The sequence below is a fragment of the Caloenas nicobarica genome, chromosome 1 (assembly GCF_036013445.1).
Source record: "Caloenas nicobarica isolate bCalNic1 chromosome 1, bCalNic1.hap1, whole genome shotgun sequence".
NCBI lineage: Eukaryota > Metazoa > Chordata > Aves > Columbiformes > Columbidae > Caloenas > Caloenas nicobarica.
Window position 1 is genome coordinate 187853935 of NC_088245.1, and position 13525 is coordinate 187867459.

Below are 13525 nucleotides of genomic sequence, written 5' to 3' on the forward strand. Positions count from 1 at the left end.
CCACTCCATGCCTTATGGACTTTCTGATTTACTGCAACACACTCCATTCCCTGCAAGTCAAGAGCTTATCTGGGGCCCCTATTCTCTGTTCCAGCTAAATTCCACTTATGACTAGAAGGGAGGGGGAAAGATTCCTTTAAATCATCTTTAAGCTCCCCATATTTCACAGTAGGCAGAGGGCTAGTTTCATTTCTAATAGGAATTAAAGTGCCTTGAGGTATTGTGATACAAGGTCAGCTATTTAGGAATGCTAACACCTTTCTGGCACACAAGATTAGGCAGAAAGGGCCTTTGTCTCCTCTGTCATAACACATATCTCTGAAGTTGAAAGCACACAGAGAGAAAAAATACACCTTTTAAGGATATTTGTTTCACTCATTATTAATTCCACTTTACAGTCTGCAGATAGCACTTCTGCCATGGGGGTTACAGTAGAAATAAAGGCTGGCTTCATTGTATTTACAGTGCTCTTAAGGAATAAATAACCCTATCTACAACTCAGATATCTGAAAGTCCCTCTCTAAGAAGGGGATCCCCTACACAGAGCTGTCCAAAGCCATATAAAAGCAAGATAATGCATATAAGGTACAGAAGAATTCAGCTATGAACTCAGGAAAAACATCTTCATGGAAATGCAGATAAAGAATAAGACATTCCTTTTCTGCAGCCCTGGGAGATATACCTTGACCATGTCCTTATCTGTCTGCAAAAGCAACCCACAAACATAATTTCTGTGGTTATGTACATCCCCTCCTATGTACTACTCTTCTTCCCTGCTGCCTAACACAGGAGTATCTCCTGCCTACATGGTCTTCCATTGCAGAGTCCTCAGTGAAAAGCAGCTAAGACCCCTGAACACAGCTTTACCTACTTAGAAAGAAGCTCGCTACTTGTTAGTGGTTGGAGAAAAGAAAATAAAGCATTTCTCATACCTTGGGGTTTGGAGAACCAACCAGGTCTTGCCAAAGTCCAAGTTTATCTGTAGTTATAGTGAATCCTTAAATGGGAAGAGGAAACATGGGTAGGAAAAATCTATGCGGAGGAATTTGCTCATACCCATAACATTGTGCTTTATCTGGGACAACAGAAGACTAAGATACTGGGATAAACTTGTGGAGAGGTAGTGGTGTAAGAAATGTCCCTTGTATATTTTTGGGAAAAGGAATCACTAGCAATACAAAGACTTAGGTCAAAAGTCATGAAACACAAAAGCCAAACTTCGGGGCCTAAGCTCTGTTTTGACCTCTCCATCCCACTCTTTTTTCTGTGGTAGTGTGCAAGCGAGGATGCTCTGGGGGTGCCCTGGCAGAAGCTCTTCAGCATCCCTGCATCAGTGAAAGGAGAGGAGGGCGATTTTCGCAGAGCAGCTCTGAGGGGAGGTGCATACGTGTGGGTGTACATGTGGAGCTGAGGGAGCTGGGGGCAAGACGAAAAAGAGCAGATGCAGATCTGTGTCCAGTGCAGTCATTAAAGAGAAATCAGATAAATTATCACATTCCTTGTCTCCCTTTACTTTCCAGAAACTGCGGTCTGAGCTGGACTAATTTCTGGTTTCCTTGGAAACCCCTTAGTGAGTGGAAGTTTCCTTGGGACTGTGCAATAGCTGAAAAGAACAGAAGGTGGCACGTTTTCAACATTTTCACGCAGCAAAAAATAAAGGAAATACAGGAAGGAACTACAGTAAAGGGAAAACAGGAATGAAATAAAGGGATACAGGTTGAGACAGCTAAGCCCAGACCATATCCAATTTGATATATCTCTGCTGTTAATGATTGTATTAACATTGAATATTATTTATTCTCCCCATTTTTGTAATGTAATTCACTGATGCCTTAAGGGGTGATTTTACTGGACTCTAAAAAACGCCTGGTCAGTTGTGATGTGTTTAATTTTCAGTACCTTAGCATTTTCTGAAAATAGTAAAATGCAGGTGTATATATTTTTCTTTGTTGTTTGTTTGGGGTTTTTTGGTTTGGTGTTGTTTGGTTTTAATTCCTAAAGATAAAATTCTCACTGTGTGTCCACTTTATCAAGATCTCTATTGGGAAGATAACCATGGCCCTGACAGTTTCCCTTTAGAGTCCAGGTATGTGAGGGATGGCACCAGGCAAAAAGGAGATTGAATTTCCATTTTCCAGAAAATTATGAAGCAAAAACCCAAAATAAATAAATTAGAGATGATGTCAGAACTGTTTGTTCTCAAGTCATTAAATTAAGATCTTTCTGAATATTCAACCTGGCTTTCTGTAACTATTACCACAGAAAAGTGCCTTTTAATCTGCAGGGACCCTCTTGGCCTCCTTACTTTTCTTTGCAGCACGCATTTATCTCCCTTTTCCTTCCTCCCAATCTATTTTAAGCAATAGCTTCACCTCACACTGTATGACAGCAGCATGAAAAAGCCCCGTTTGCAGCCAGTGTTGGTGACTCACCGGGTCGGATGCTCCTTGCGTCTCGAGCTCTCCTTTTTGCTCTGTTTTACGAGTAATTGCCCCAGCACGATTAATGAGAAAGCAGACTGAAGGTTAGGTTTGAGTGCTCCAGCGGGATGGCGAGGGCTGGTCTGAGCTGGACCCAAGCGACCTCTCCTGCCTTGGTCAGCGGTGCCAGGAGCCACTGAGGAGTTAAAGCCCACATCCATGGGCACTCATGTGGGAATAAAGCAGCATCTTTGTTGTCCCTTTGAGAAATCTTGGACGATGTCCGACAGCAGACGGCTCTTCTTTGTTTAACAGCCAAACTTCCTTTGACCATGAGCCAGCACTGTGCCCTTGTGGCCAGGAAGGCCAATGGCATCCTGGGGTGTATTAGAAGGGGGGTGGTTAGTAGGTTGAGAGAGGTTCTCCTCCCCCTCTACTCTGCCCTGGTGAGACCTCATCTGGAATATTGTGTCCAGTTCTGGGCCCCTCAGTTCAAGAAGGACAGGGAACTGCTGGAGAGAGTCCAGCGCAGGGCCACAAAGATGATGAAGGGAGTGGAGCATCTCCTGTGTGAGGAAAGGCTGAGGGAGCTGGGTCTCTTTAGCTTGGAGAAGAGGAGACTGAGGGGTGACCTCATCAATGTTTATAAATATATAAAGGGTGGGTGTCACGAGGCTGGAGCCAGGCTCTTCTTGGTGACAACCAACAGTAAGACAAGGGGTAATGGGTTCAAGGTGGAACACAAGAGGTTCCACTTAAATTTGAGAAGAAACTTCTTCTCAGTGAGGGTGACGGAACACTGGAACAGGCTGCCCAGGGAGGTTGTGGATTCTCCTTCTCTGGAGACATTCAAAACCCGCCTGGATGCCTTCCTGTGTAACCTCATCTGGGTGTTCCTGCTCTGGCAGGCGGATTGGGCTAGATGATCTTTCGAGGTCCCTTCCAATCCCTAACATTCTGTGATTCCGTGATTCTGTGATTCCTTATTCCCTGGGCAGCTGATTAGCTTTTAACTTCATACCTTCACCAGATGAAAAATATTCGCTTGAAATGTCTGGGGACCAGGGAGAGAGGACTCACGTGGTGCTGGGAGCAACCCCTGGCCCTGGCCCTGGGGGGCACGTTCTCACTGACTGAGCTGCTGCCTTCCCCCTGTTTGAGGCATTTTGAGGCCACTCTGCTAAGGAGTGACCAAGCCCAGCTCTCAGCAGTCACTGAAGAGGAACTGAGAGACCAGTGGCCCAGGAGAGGGGCGCAAGGAGAAGCTCCTGCCATGGCTGTTGTTTTCCAGCCCTTAGGCTGCAGGCACTCCAGAGGAGAAAATCCTGCTACTGCAGGTTCTTGACATGAAATAAATAGAAGAGGCACAGTAACATGGACTTTTGGAGACCATCTGTCATCTCACTTCTCTTTTTCTCAATGCATTTACTTGCAGCTCTCTAAACAGAAGGTATTTTGGAGGACTGGTTGTACCGCTCCCTGGCATCCTGCAGCTGACCAGTGCTGAAAAGCTGGAAGTAGAGACTGCAGCTGATGGTCCCAGGAGCTGCAAACACTGAAATCACCATACGGGAGACAGTCCTGAATGCCACCAGTTTGCTTAATCTGGATTCCAGGAGTGTGTATCAAATCAGTCTTCCCGACCCCAAGTGCTGGGAGGTGCATTATCAGGTTTTGGCTGAGGGTCTGGCTGCTGTAATTCCTTTCAGGCAAATGCACCTTAAATTCTGCTTCCCAGCTTGTAACACTTCATCCTTGTGATCTTACCTGAGGAATTACTTATAAATAAAAAATTGTGTTATATAATACAAAAATATAAACACACACACGAAATATATACAATTTCAATATATTGATATCTGTTACATACGATATAAAATGCACAAACATATTATACATAAGTATATGTAAAGTTTAAAATATATTACGTATTAAAATCTGTACAAAATTCACGTAAGAATAAAAACAAATTATGTGTGTGTGTTTGTGTGCATACATATATAATTGTTGGAGTCATACTTTGAAACCGATCATTTTGTCGGACAATAAAACTTCTCAGCCACTTCATGAGGAGACTGGGTTAACGCATATATACCACAGTTGACATTTCCAGATGGGAACTACAGGCAATACCTAAATGTGGCAAGATTTTTTTTTAATTGTTGGTGTCACTCCCACCATTCATAATGATGTTATGGATGTCAAATGCAAAGTTCCTGAGGAAACTGAAACTTCCTGGGGGAGAAATATTTTGTTGACATCTTCATCTTGAGAGTCAAATTGGGAAGGAAAATCGAAGCTGCAGTGCACAAAACCAAAAGAGCTCAGACTTACACTGTTATTTGTGGTTGTGTTCTGAGTGTGGCGTTGCAAAATCACTGCAGCTGAGGAAATGGTCATAAATGGGTGCAGCGACTGTTGCAGGAGTTGTGCAAACAAACCTCCTTGTGCTAATGTTTGATAACAGAATCTGAATTTCCTGGACAAGCTGTTTAACTATACAACTAATTCAGAAAAAATCTGCCAGCAAGAGAAAGCAGTTATTGAATTGCTTACATTTGGCCTTGCTACATAAAAGCAAGAAGTGGGTCCTGCTTCTGAAACGTCTTTTTTGAGATGCCAGTCCAGTTAAAAACATTTAAATTAGCAATGAAACATTTGCAGGCACTCATCACTCTGGGTGCTTCCTGCAGGCGGATTTGTGTCGCAGAGCACAGGCTGCTGTGTCAGGAACCACCACTGATGAACCAAGCTTTTCCCATAACCGAACGCGGCATGTAGACCTTTAATCAGCAGTGACTGCTGCACTCTCCTGTCGCACCTCTGTTCAGCAACTTTTAGGTGTCTGTGCCCATCATCATACAGTCCATAAATGATTTTTTTTTTGGACCTTGTTGTTAAAGTTCACTGGGGCACAGTGTAGCTTGCTGGATTGAAAGCCAAGTCTCTTGCCAAGAAATAGAAGAGAAGCCCAGACACATCCCCATGAGCAACTTATTGTAAATAATTTGGTATTTGTGTTTCTTTCTTGCCAGGATCGTTTTGGTGCCATTAGAAACATAAGAAAAAAAATACGTCAGTGAAAGAGACACTCGATAGCCCAATAAATATTCTTTTAACCTTTCGTTATGAGCAGCAGAGAATAAATGGAGCATGTTTATAAGGTAAATAATATCATCAACAGTATCTTTTATGTCTGCCCCCAGTTTCCTCTCTCCAGATGCTTTACTTCATTCCATTCAGATCATAAGCCTTCACAGGATATGCGCCAGGAAAAGGCTATGGACTCATGCCACCGTTTCAAGCAGCCCTCAGCAGGAGGTCTCAGCAGATGTGACGTGCAGGTAAGGCAGCTGTTACCCCTGAAAAGTGGAAACTTTCATCCTCTCTTACCTCAAGGAAAAAAAAAAAAAACACACCACACATTATGTTCTTTGTACATTATACTATCAATCCCAAGCCTGGGACTGGCAGCTCTTTGTACAACCATTAGGGCATGAGAGTGGCCCTGCGGGGTTGGGTGATCTGCCTCTGACTGTGCCCAGTGGTGGAGTTGTAGGGAAGAGCAAGGAAAGAGAAGATAAACAGCTTGATCCTTCTCCTGAATCCTTCCAGCTTTTTCTAGCTCAGGCTTTCTGAACCAGCTGTTGAAGCAAATTGATGATTTTGATGGACTTTTCTTCCATGACTTGTACTTCCTTTCCAGTTTGGCATACAGATCATTCTTCACTTAAGAGTCTTGTAATTTTAATTTTGGGTCAGATGACTAGGTATTGCCTACTTTGTTTTTCATCCTGGAAGCAAGCAAATTTTGTTGAGTGGAACCTCTCTAAAATATTGCAAGAAACAGTGAATTGTTGCTCCCTACTCACTGTCTCTGTAACATTCAGGATTTAATGCACCTCTATAATACTCTCCCTTGGGTATTACTTTCTGAGAATTGAAGAGTGGAATAGAATCTTATCTATTTAACCTCTCCTCATGGGGAAGACATTACCTTTTATCATTCTTTTTGTCATTTGCTGTCTCATTTAGTTCCATTATGTGCTTCTTTTGGAAGGGAATGTAAGAGGGAGAAAAGCAGAAATTAATATATTAAAGAGGTGGATACAGCATGCACTTATCCAGAATGCCTCCTCTTGTGTTCCATGGTAACCAAGCTAGAGCTTTTGCTACAAAAATGGTGAAAAAGGCGCTACAGATGATAATCATTACACCTGATCATCCAGTTGCACTGGTGTAACTGGAGCACTTCACTTTGTGTAGATGAAGATTCGTGCTTTACATGTAAACTTACACTCAAAACCCCACGTATCATGAAAATGCAAGTAAGAGGAGACAGCAGAAATCCAGCGCATGCTTGAGGATTGCCCATGACATGAAACATGATGCATCCTTTAAAAATCTTCCAGCTGTTCCCTTCACTTTTACTGTAAGTCAGTGGTTACTCACCAAAGCAACAGTAGTGCAAGGTAAATTCTGAATGGATCATCTCTTCATATCAATAATAAGAAACCCAAAACTTAAACAGTTACTTGAGAGTAATTTACTGAACAGCTTTCAGAGATAAAGCATCCAGTGGTAGGAGCAGAACTCTTTTGGGGTAGGAGCTGAGTCATTCTTTCAAAAGACAATGAGGATGCATTAAAAAAACCCTGAATCCTATAAATGCTGAAACGTAGCCATGCTTGGGCTGTGAAGAGAGTCATCCTGGACCTGATGGAACACACTTGGACACCCTAAGGAGTATCAGTGCTATAGGCCCGTGACCAGATTCTTTATTAATTTACATCATATATAGCTATTTCTATTGGACATAAAACTCCTCTAATCTGATTTGCCCTGGCAGAAATCACAACGTAGAGCTCATAGATAGGACACTGGATGGCCCAGCTCAGTCTGAGGAACTGCTAAGAGTATAATCCACATGAGATAGCTCAGGTAGTAGCAGGAATCACCGCCTGCTAGTTTATCCTTTCTTATAGCAGCTGGTAAATATACTGTGAGTATTACTCGTGTAACTAGCCATGAAGTAGGAGACTCAGCTTCACTTGTCAATGAGTGTGCTACAAGACAGCCTCCCAGCACACAGGAACACAGCAATCCAACCCACAAGGCACCTGCAGATATCTAGAGCTTTTTGATGTTCCTGAATTGAAAGAAAAATCCCTCTCTAAGCCATGAGTGCAACTACAATGATTAAAAACCAGCCCCGCTCTGAACACTTCATGACCAGAAAACAATCACTTTGGGAACAAAGCGGTGAGGTTTATTGCAAGCACAGCAGTAAGTTTATGTTCTTCCATCAATGGGACAAATTAGTTTTTCTTAACACTCCATTACTGACCCCTCTTCACACTGTGATACTTACACACAAATTTTAGACCAGTAACCAAACCAGAAGTAATTTTATTTTTTTTTCCTGATACAAATGCCAAATATCACAGCCAGAGACATAAACAAAAAAAATTATTCCAAATAAATATGCATGGAAAGATTTTTGACAGCTTGATAACAAATTTAAACACACTAATTATTGTATAAAGTGTTCAACAAATGGCATTACTGCTAGCAGAATAAACATCTCCAGGGAAAAGAGAACTGAATACATAATCTGGAAATAGATTAAATATATATATAAAATATACTCAGTTTATTGCATGGATAGATAAATATTAACATATTTGTGCACATAACTGGGAATGAGGCACTTATTCAGGTTAGTACAAACAAGACCACTTGTTAAGTAGAAGGGAAAATGTTAATTATCCTCCAAAACATCTTGCTGAAATCTAAAACCTTGAAGACATAATAAAAAAGGCATGCTGTTACAGAGGTATTTGTAGTTCACTGAATTGTAAGAAATCCAGTTTCTTAAGAATGGGACGAATCTGGCAGGCCTTACCGAAAACATTGGGATTTTTTTTCCCAGACTTTGATATCGAACTCATGAATCTTACTCATGCTTGCCCAGCTTTTCAGTGCTTGCTTTGTGTTTTTCTTTGCTATTACTAGTTTGCCTTATTGTTTTATATATTGTTAGAAAAACATTAGTCTGATAATCCCCATCAACCTAAGCATTTTACAGAGTTGTAATCAGATGCTATTCAAAGCAGTGATCAAGTTGTTTACCAGGCTAGATATTTGGCTTGTAGAGCACATGGTTTATTTATGTGGTTTTATTAAAAGAAATAATACTAATTAAAAAAGATTTTGCCTGCAAGTAACTTAAACGATATTTCAGTTTGTTAAAATTCAAAAGCAGGAAAATAGCTCTACTGATAAACACCTAATTTCTGTATTTTATATATATATTTTTAAAAAGATCTTCTCTGCTTATACAAAACAGGCATTTTATAAATATTAAAATGTTCTGTTATTTACATGTGTTCCATTTTACTGTAGAATCATTGACTGCTATTATCCAAACATGCAGGCTCTAGGAAACAAATTCTGCATTTCTCATTATCGTAGTGATTTCACATATAGGCACAAAGGCAAATTTGATCTTGGGCTACATCTGCAACTTAGTTGTGAACTTACACTAAATATAAAAAGTATGTGTGAGTTAAGTCTTTGATCAATCTTGCACACACGATACATGGATCACAAAACCAGGAACTTCATTAAAAGAGTGAATTAGTGTCAGGTGACTAGGGAAAAGGTCTAATGCACTGGGCACATCTTGTGGATAATTGTTTCAGGCTAGAACTCAGATTAATTAAAATAAAAGACGGCTGCATGATTTTAGTCATGGAGGTTGACCCTTAGGTTTCTGCAAACATCCTTCAATTAAGAAGTCTGAGTTACAGTCTTCAGAAAACCTGGAAAAAGTAGGATAGATTCTGACCTGATTCATTTGGTGAAAAATCTTATTAAATGAGTGAAGTCGTAACAATATAAATCCAGAGCAAGAGATATAAGCATGAGTCCCTCTGTGGCATATTCACACTGTATGACGAATCAAAGCACAGATATCCCCAGGCTAGCAGACCTCAACACTTCCGAGTCTTTATGGCTCAGAGGACGATTGTGCAGAATTACGAGATCAGGTCTGTCTGTGTTGACAGAACACCACGGCCAGGCCAGGAAGCCTTTTAGGTAGATTTTTCAGTTCAGAGGCAGCATTGTGTGCTTGCAGCCAGGCTGCTTTCCAGTTAGATCCTGTTCAGCTAACTCAGATCTCTGTGGCATGGCTACCAGAATACCAAATGCCAAGTGTAGTGGAGCTGAAGATAATTCGGGGGCTGCACACACCCACCACCACAAGACGGTGGAAGGGAACAGGTATTTTAGCAACAGTTTCAAAAGCCTGGTTCAGATTTTATATAGTTTGTATAGTTTAACTCAATTGACTTGACATTATTTATTGGTGTATAGCACTAGTGTGACAAATGGAACAATCTGTCCTGAAGGCTACGTATCTTTCATGGCCAAGTATTTGGCAGGATATCTCTGGGACAGAACAAGGCCTGTCTGGATAAGAACTGACACGGGACACTGCTGATCCAAACTTCCCTGGAATATCATGCTGTCATGTTACCTAAGTCAAGAACACTGACGGAAAATTAGAATTACTCTTGCAAAAGTAGTCACTTGTTGAAAAATGCCCAACAATGATCCAGCATGTTTGTCAAGATGTGCTATGATTGTACAGTAATAAATGCTACTTGATTTAATCAAATATTAATTTTTTCATCACTTTATTGCCATTTAATATGGCAACTGACAATCACATGCTGGATTCAGTATCATGATTCCTCGGCTCAGTTCAGGCAGAACCTTGTCCTCTGCATTTTGAATCTAATTCTATCATCTTCTCTAGGTACTGAAATACTAATTTTTGCATTTCCCAGCAGTGGATATGCACTAACAAATATAATTTACCTTACAATACTTCCATGATCCATTATGAACTTAAGAGGACATAAGCATCCAGTTTCTGTGAAACAACAAAATTCTTTCTGGATTTGTTGTATACTTTGGCTTTATATAAACATAAATAAGGAAAAAAATTCTCAGATTAAATAGCTGAATAAAATGCATCGCATCCTGTGACATGCAACTGATTATAATGTTATGCTGCCTAATCTAGCTGTCTTTTGAAAAAGTTCGGTTACATATAAGTAAAAAAAAAAAAAAAAATCACTGGTATAGCTTAAGTGAAGTCAAAAGCTTATAGGAGGGAGGATTCATGCCTGAGGCATTTCAGCACCTTTCAGACTATTTGTAGACATTGATTTCTTCGTGAGAAACAGTACAAAATTTAACTGAAGTGTGTAAGGATTCCTCCTCTCAAGTATTCTGTGTTTCCAAAGAAACTGATTTCCCCTCTTATTGCAGACAGGATATATAGCACCTTTGGATAGATTCTTCTACATTTTTAAATGTCAGAAAATACAAAACCAAAACAAAAATCTCTCCCTTACAATGCAGTTCCTTGAATTGCTGCTTAGTATTAGTGCATGATATAGGAACGTCAGGATTCGGTGTGGAATCTTCTATCATTGATAGTGGCAGCAAGAGTTCAAGATAAAAAAATTCAAGTACACCAAGAAGCATATGAACTTTTTATTCCTCATGAGTCACCATGATCTGCTGCTAACAAAGCGCAGTTTGAGGTTTTTTTGAGGCACTCTAGAGACTCTGGCTTGAATCCTGAGGTCTTGGAATCAGACCTCCGAGCTGTCGCTGGTGTAATTATATGGTGGCATCATTGGTTCACTGCTGCCTGACTCCTTTGTGGCTTCCTTCTCAGAATTTTGTTTCCGTCTTAGCAGCAAAATGATGATTGCAATTAAGCAGATGGCAAGGAAAATGGCAGCAGCTCCGCCAATGATTGTGACTACACCGACCCCTGCACTTTGGTTATTCAGTTCCCTGGGGAGAACGCCATTGACCGCAACCCCCCTTTGAGGAACCTGTTTCTTGTTGGTGCGATCTAGTGCTATGTGCTGTATGTTTGTTCCTCGGTTGTTTTCTGCTCCAATACCTTTTGCAAATTCTGGGGCCTGCTCAATTCCCCTCTTCTGACGTCTCTGTGTGGACGCTCCTGGGCTCCCACCACTAAAGAGCGAGTGGTACTGCTGCTCCACGCTTCTTTTGCCAATTCCACGGTTAGCATTCTCTTTTGAACGTACAGTGTAGATTGTATGGACATACCACTCCCTACCCAAAGATACCTAGAAAGACACAAGTTTTTGTATTTAAACACACATGCGCACAATCTGGACAGCACTACACACAGAGGAAATCAACCACTGTTCTGAACTGATTGCCTGAACTTGCAAAATCATGCATGGATAACCCCCACTCTGTGCCAATGTGCCCCAGAGAAATCATGTTTTCTCTCAAAATTTTAAGAGGGGGTCTCTCCATGGGCAGACTCTATGGCTATCGGCTGCAGACGAAGAAGCATAACCGTGTCATTTTTTGATGCTGTCAGTACAAATGGCCATTACGAAGAACTTCAGCTCTAGACAGGCTGCAGAAGAGGACCTTCCAGCCTGGTTGTGGCTCTATTTCTATCTTGACATAGGAAAACAATTTTTTACTGTGAGGATAGTTAAACATTGGAACAGGGAGCCTCTGGAGTCTCCATCCTTGGAGATATTCAAAATTCAATCGCACATGGCCCTCTAGGTGACCCTGCTTTTTGCAGGGGGTTAGAATAGATACTCTCCAGAGGTCCCTGACAGCCCCATCCATTCTATGATTCTGTGATTCCCTGAAGTTTGCATGAGATGATGCTATCTTCTCTGAATTCGTCTTGTCTTTTCTGGGTATTTAATAAATTTGGACTCCACAAGGTCCAGTAGGATTGTTTGAATACTTTCTTAAAGCTACTGCCTGATAATTTCAGTGGTTGCATCCAACTTCTGTTATTGTGAGAAATAACACACTTCCCATCTTACTCTTGTTTTTCTAAGTCTTTCTCAGGACACACTGCTCCTTTATATTCTCATTCTTTTTACAGAATGAGGACAAAAACTTACTGCATTATTCTTCACGTAAAAAAATTAATTTCGTGGGGACAGATTATGAAACCTGTTTTATGATGGTATGTAGGCTGTTCTCTTAAATATTCCATTGCTTACAATAGGACCTTTAAAATTGAAGTGGCCAGGAGAAAGATTAAAGTCTCCTCAATATTTTTTCTACTAACATATACACTCGAGTTTTGCATGCAGTGTTGCAAATATTAAAGAGACTACTGAAGAGACAACTCCTAGCTGGATTATATAGTTCAAAGGGATGAATGCACACAGCTGAAGGATTATACTGAATTAAGAAGTAGTTGCACCCTCTAGATGACAATTTCTAGGCTTTTCAGTGTTTAAGTGTTTCACAAGGTGCAAGTTTGTCAGGAGAGAATGGCACAGAAAATGCTGAGTATCAATTAGATTTTGATGAAGCTCACTATAAATGCTTATGATTCCTTCATTTTTTGTCTTTGACAAGTGAGATAGTAAGCAATAAAACAACACTGTGTAGCAGGAAGCTTAAGTTCTTAGAAGAAATTCATAAGAGTAATTTGTATAATTTCTGGTTAGACTGTGGAATTAAGCAAGAGCAAAGCACAGTAACCCCAAAGGAATATTTTAATAAGTGCTCCATATTTTATATCTAGAAATTTTTAGGCATCTATAATCCTGTTTGACTGTCACTGGAATCAGAATAAATCTTTCTATTGGCTTGCAAGTGTTTCTTTCCTGGTTCAGTATTCTTGCTAACAAGCTACAGAAATCATACCTGAAATAGAGGAGTTGAGTCTACTTTAAATCCATCAGAGCCTGGCTGTTTAACTAATGCAATTGCTTCAGGATCATCTATTGCAAGTTTTGCATTAAAAAGCACATTTCCAAAGCTTGTGGCTTGTGTCTCTGGCTGAGCTTTGTCCTACAGGGTCAAGGAGGAAAAGAAAAAAAAAGTTTGTAAACACAGATGAATTTCTTCTAGGAAAAAAGAGTTCTAATATTTACATGCAATGTATATATTGTGTTATTTACACATGCTATTTTATGCAATTCAGTGTAATATGAAGGGAAAATACATGAGAAGCAATTGTCATCAATCTGACTTGTAGTAACTTCCATTTGATCTCT

General features: G+C 40.5%; 1 protein-coding gene across 1 annotated transcript in view; it reads right to left on the bottom strand.

Annotated features, from left to right (window-relative positions):
- Positions 1 to 7724: 7724 nt before the first annotated feature.
- FREM2 (FRAS1 related extracellular matrix 2) overlaps positions 7725 to 13525 on the bottom strand; it is a 134082-nt gene continuing 128281 nt past the window's right edge. The window contains exons 23-24 of the mRNA XM_065631883.1: positions 13173 to 13319; positions 7725 to 11602 (exon numbers count right to left, since the gene is read on the bottom strand). Of these exons, the coding sequence (XP_065487955.1) occupies positions 11093 to 11602; positions 13173 to 13319 (657 nt within the window). The 3' untranslated portion in view covers positions 7725 to 11092. The remainder of the gene's footprint in view (positions 11603 to 13172; positions 13320 to 13525) is intronic.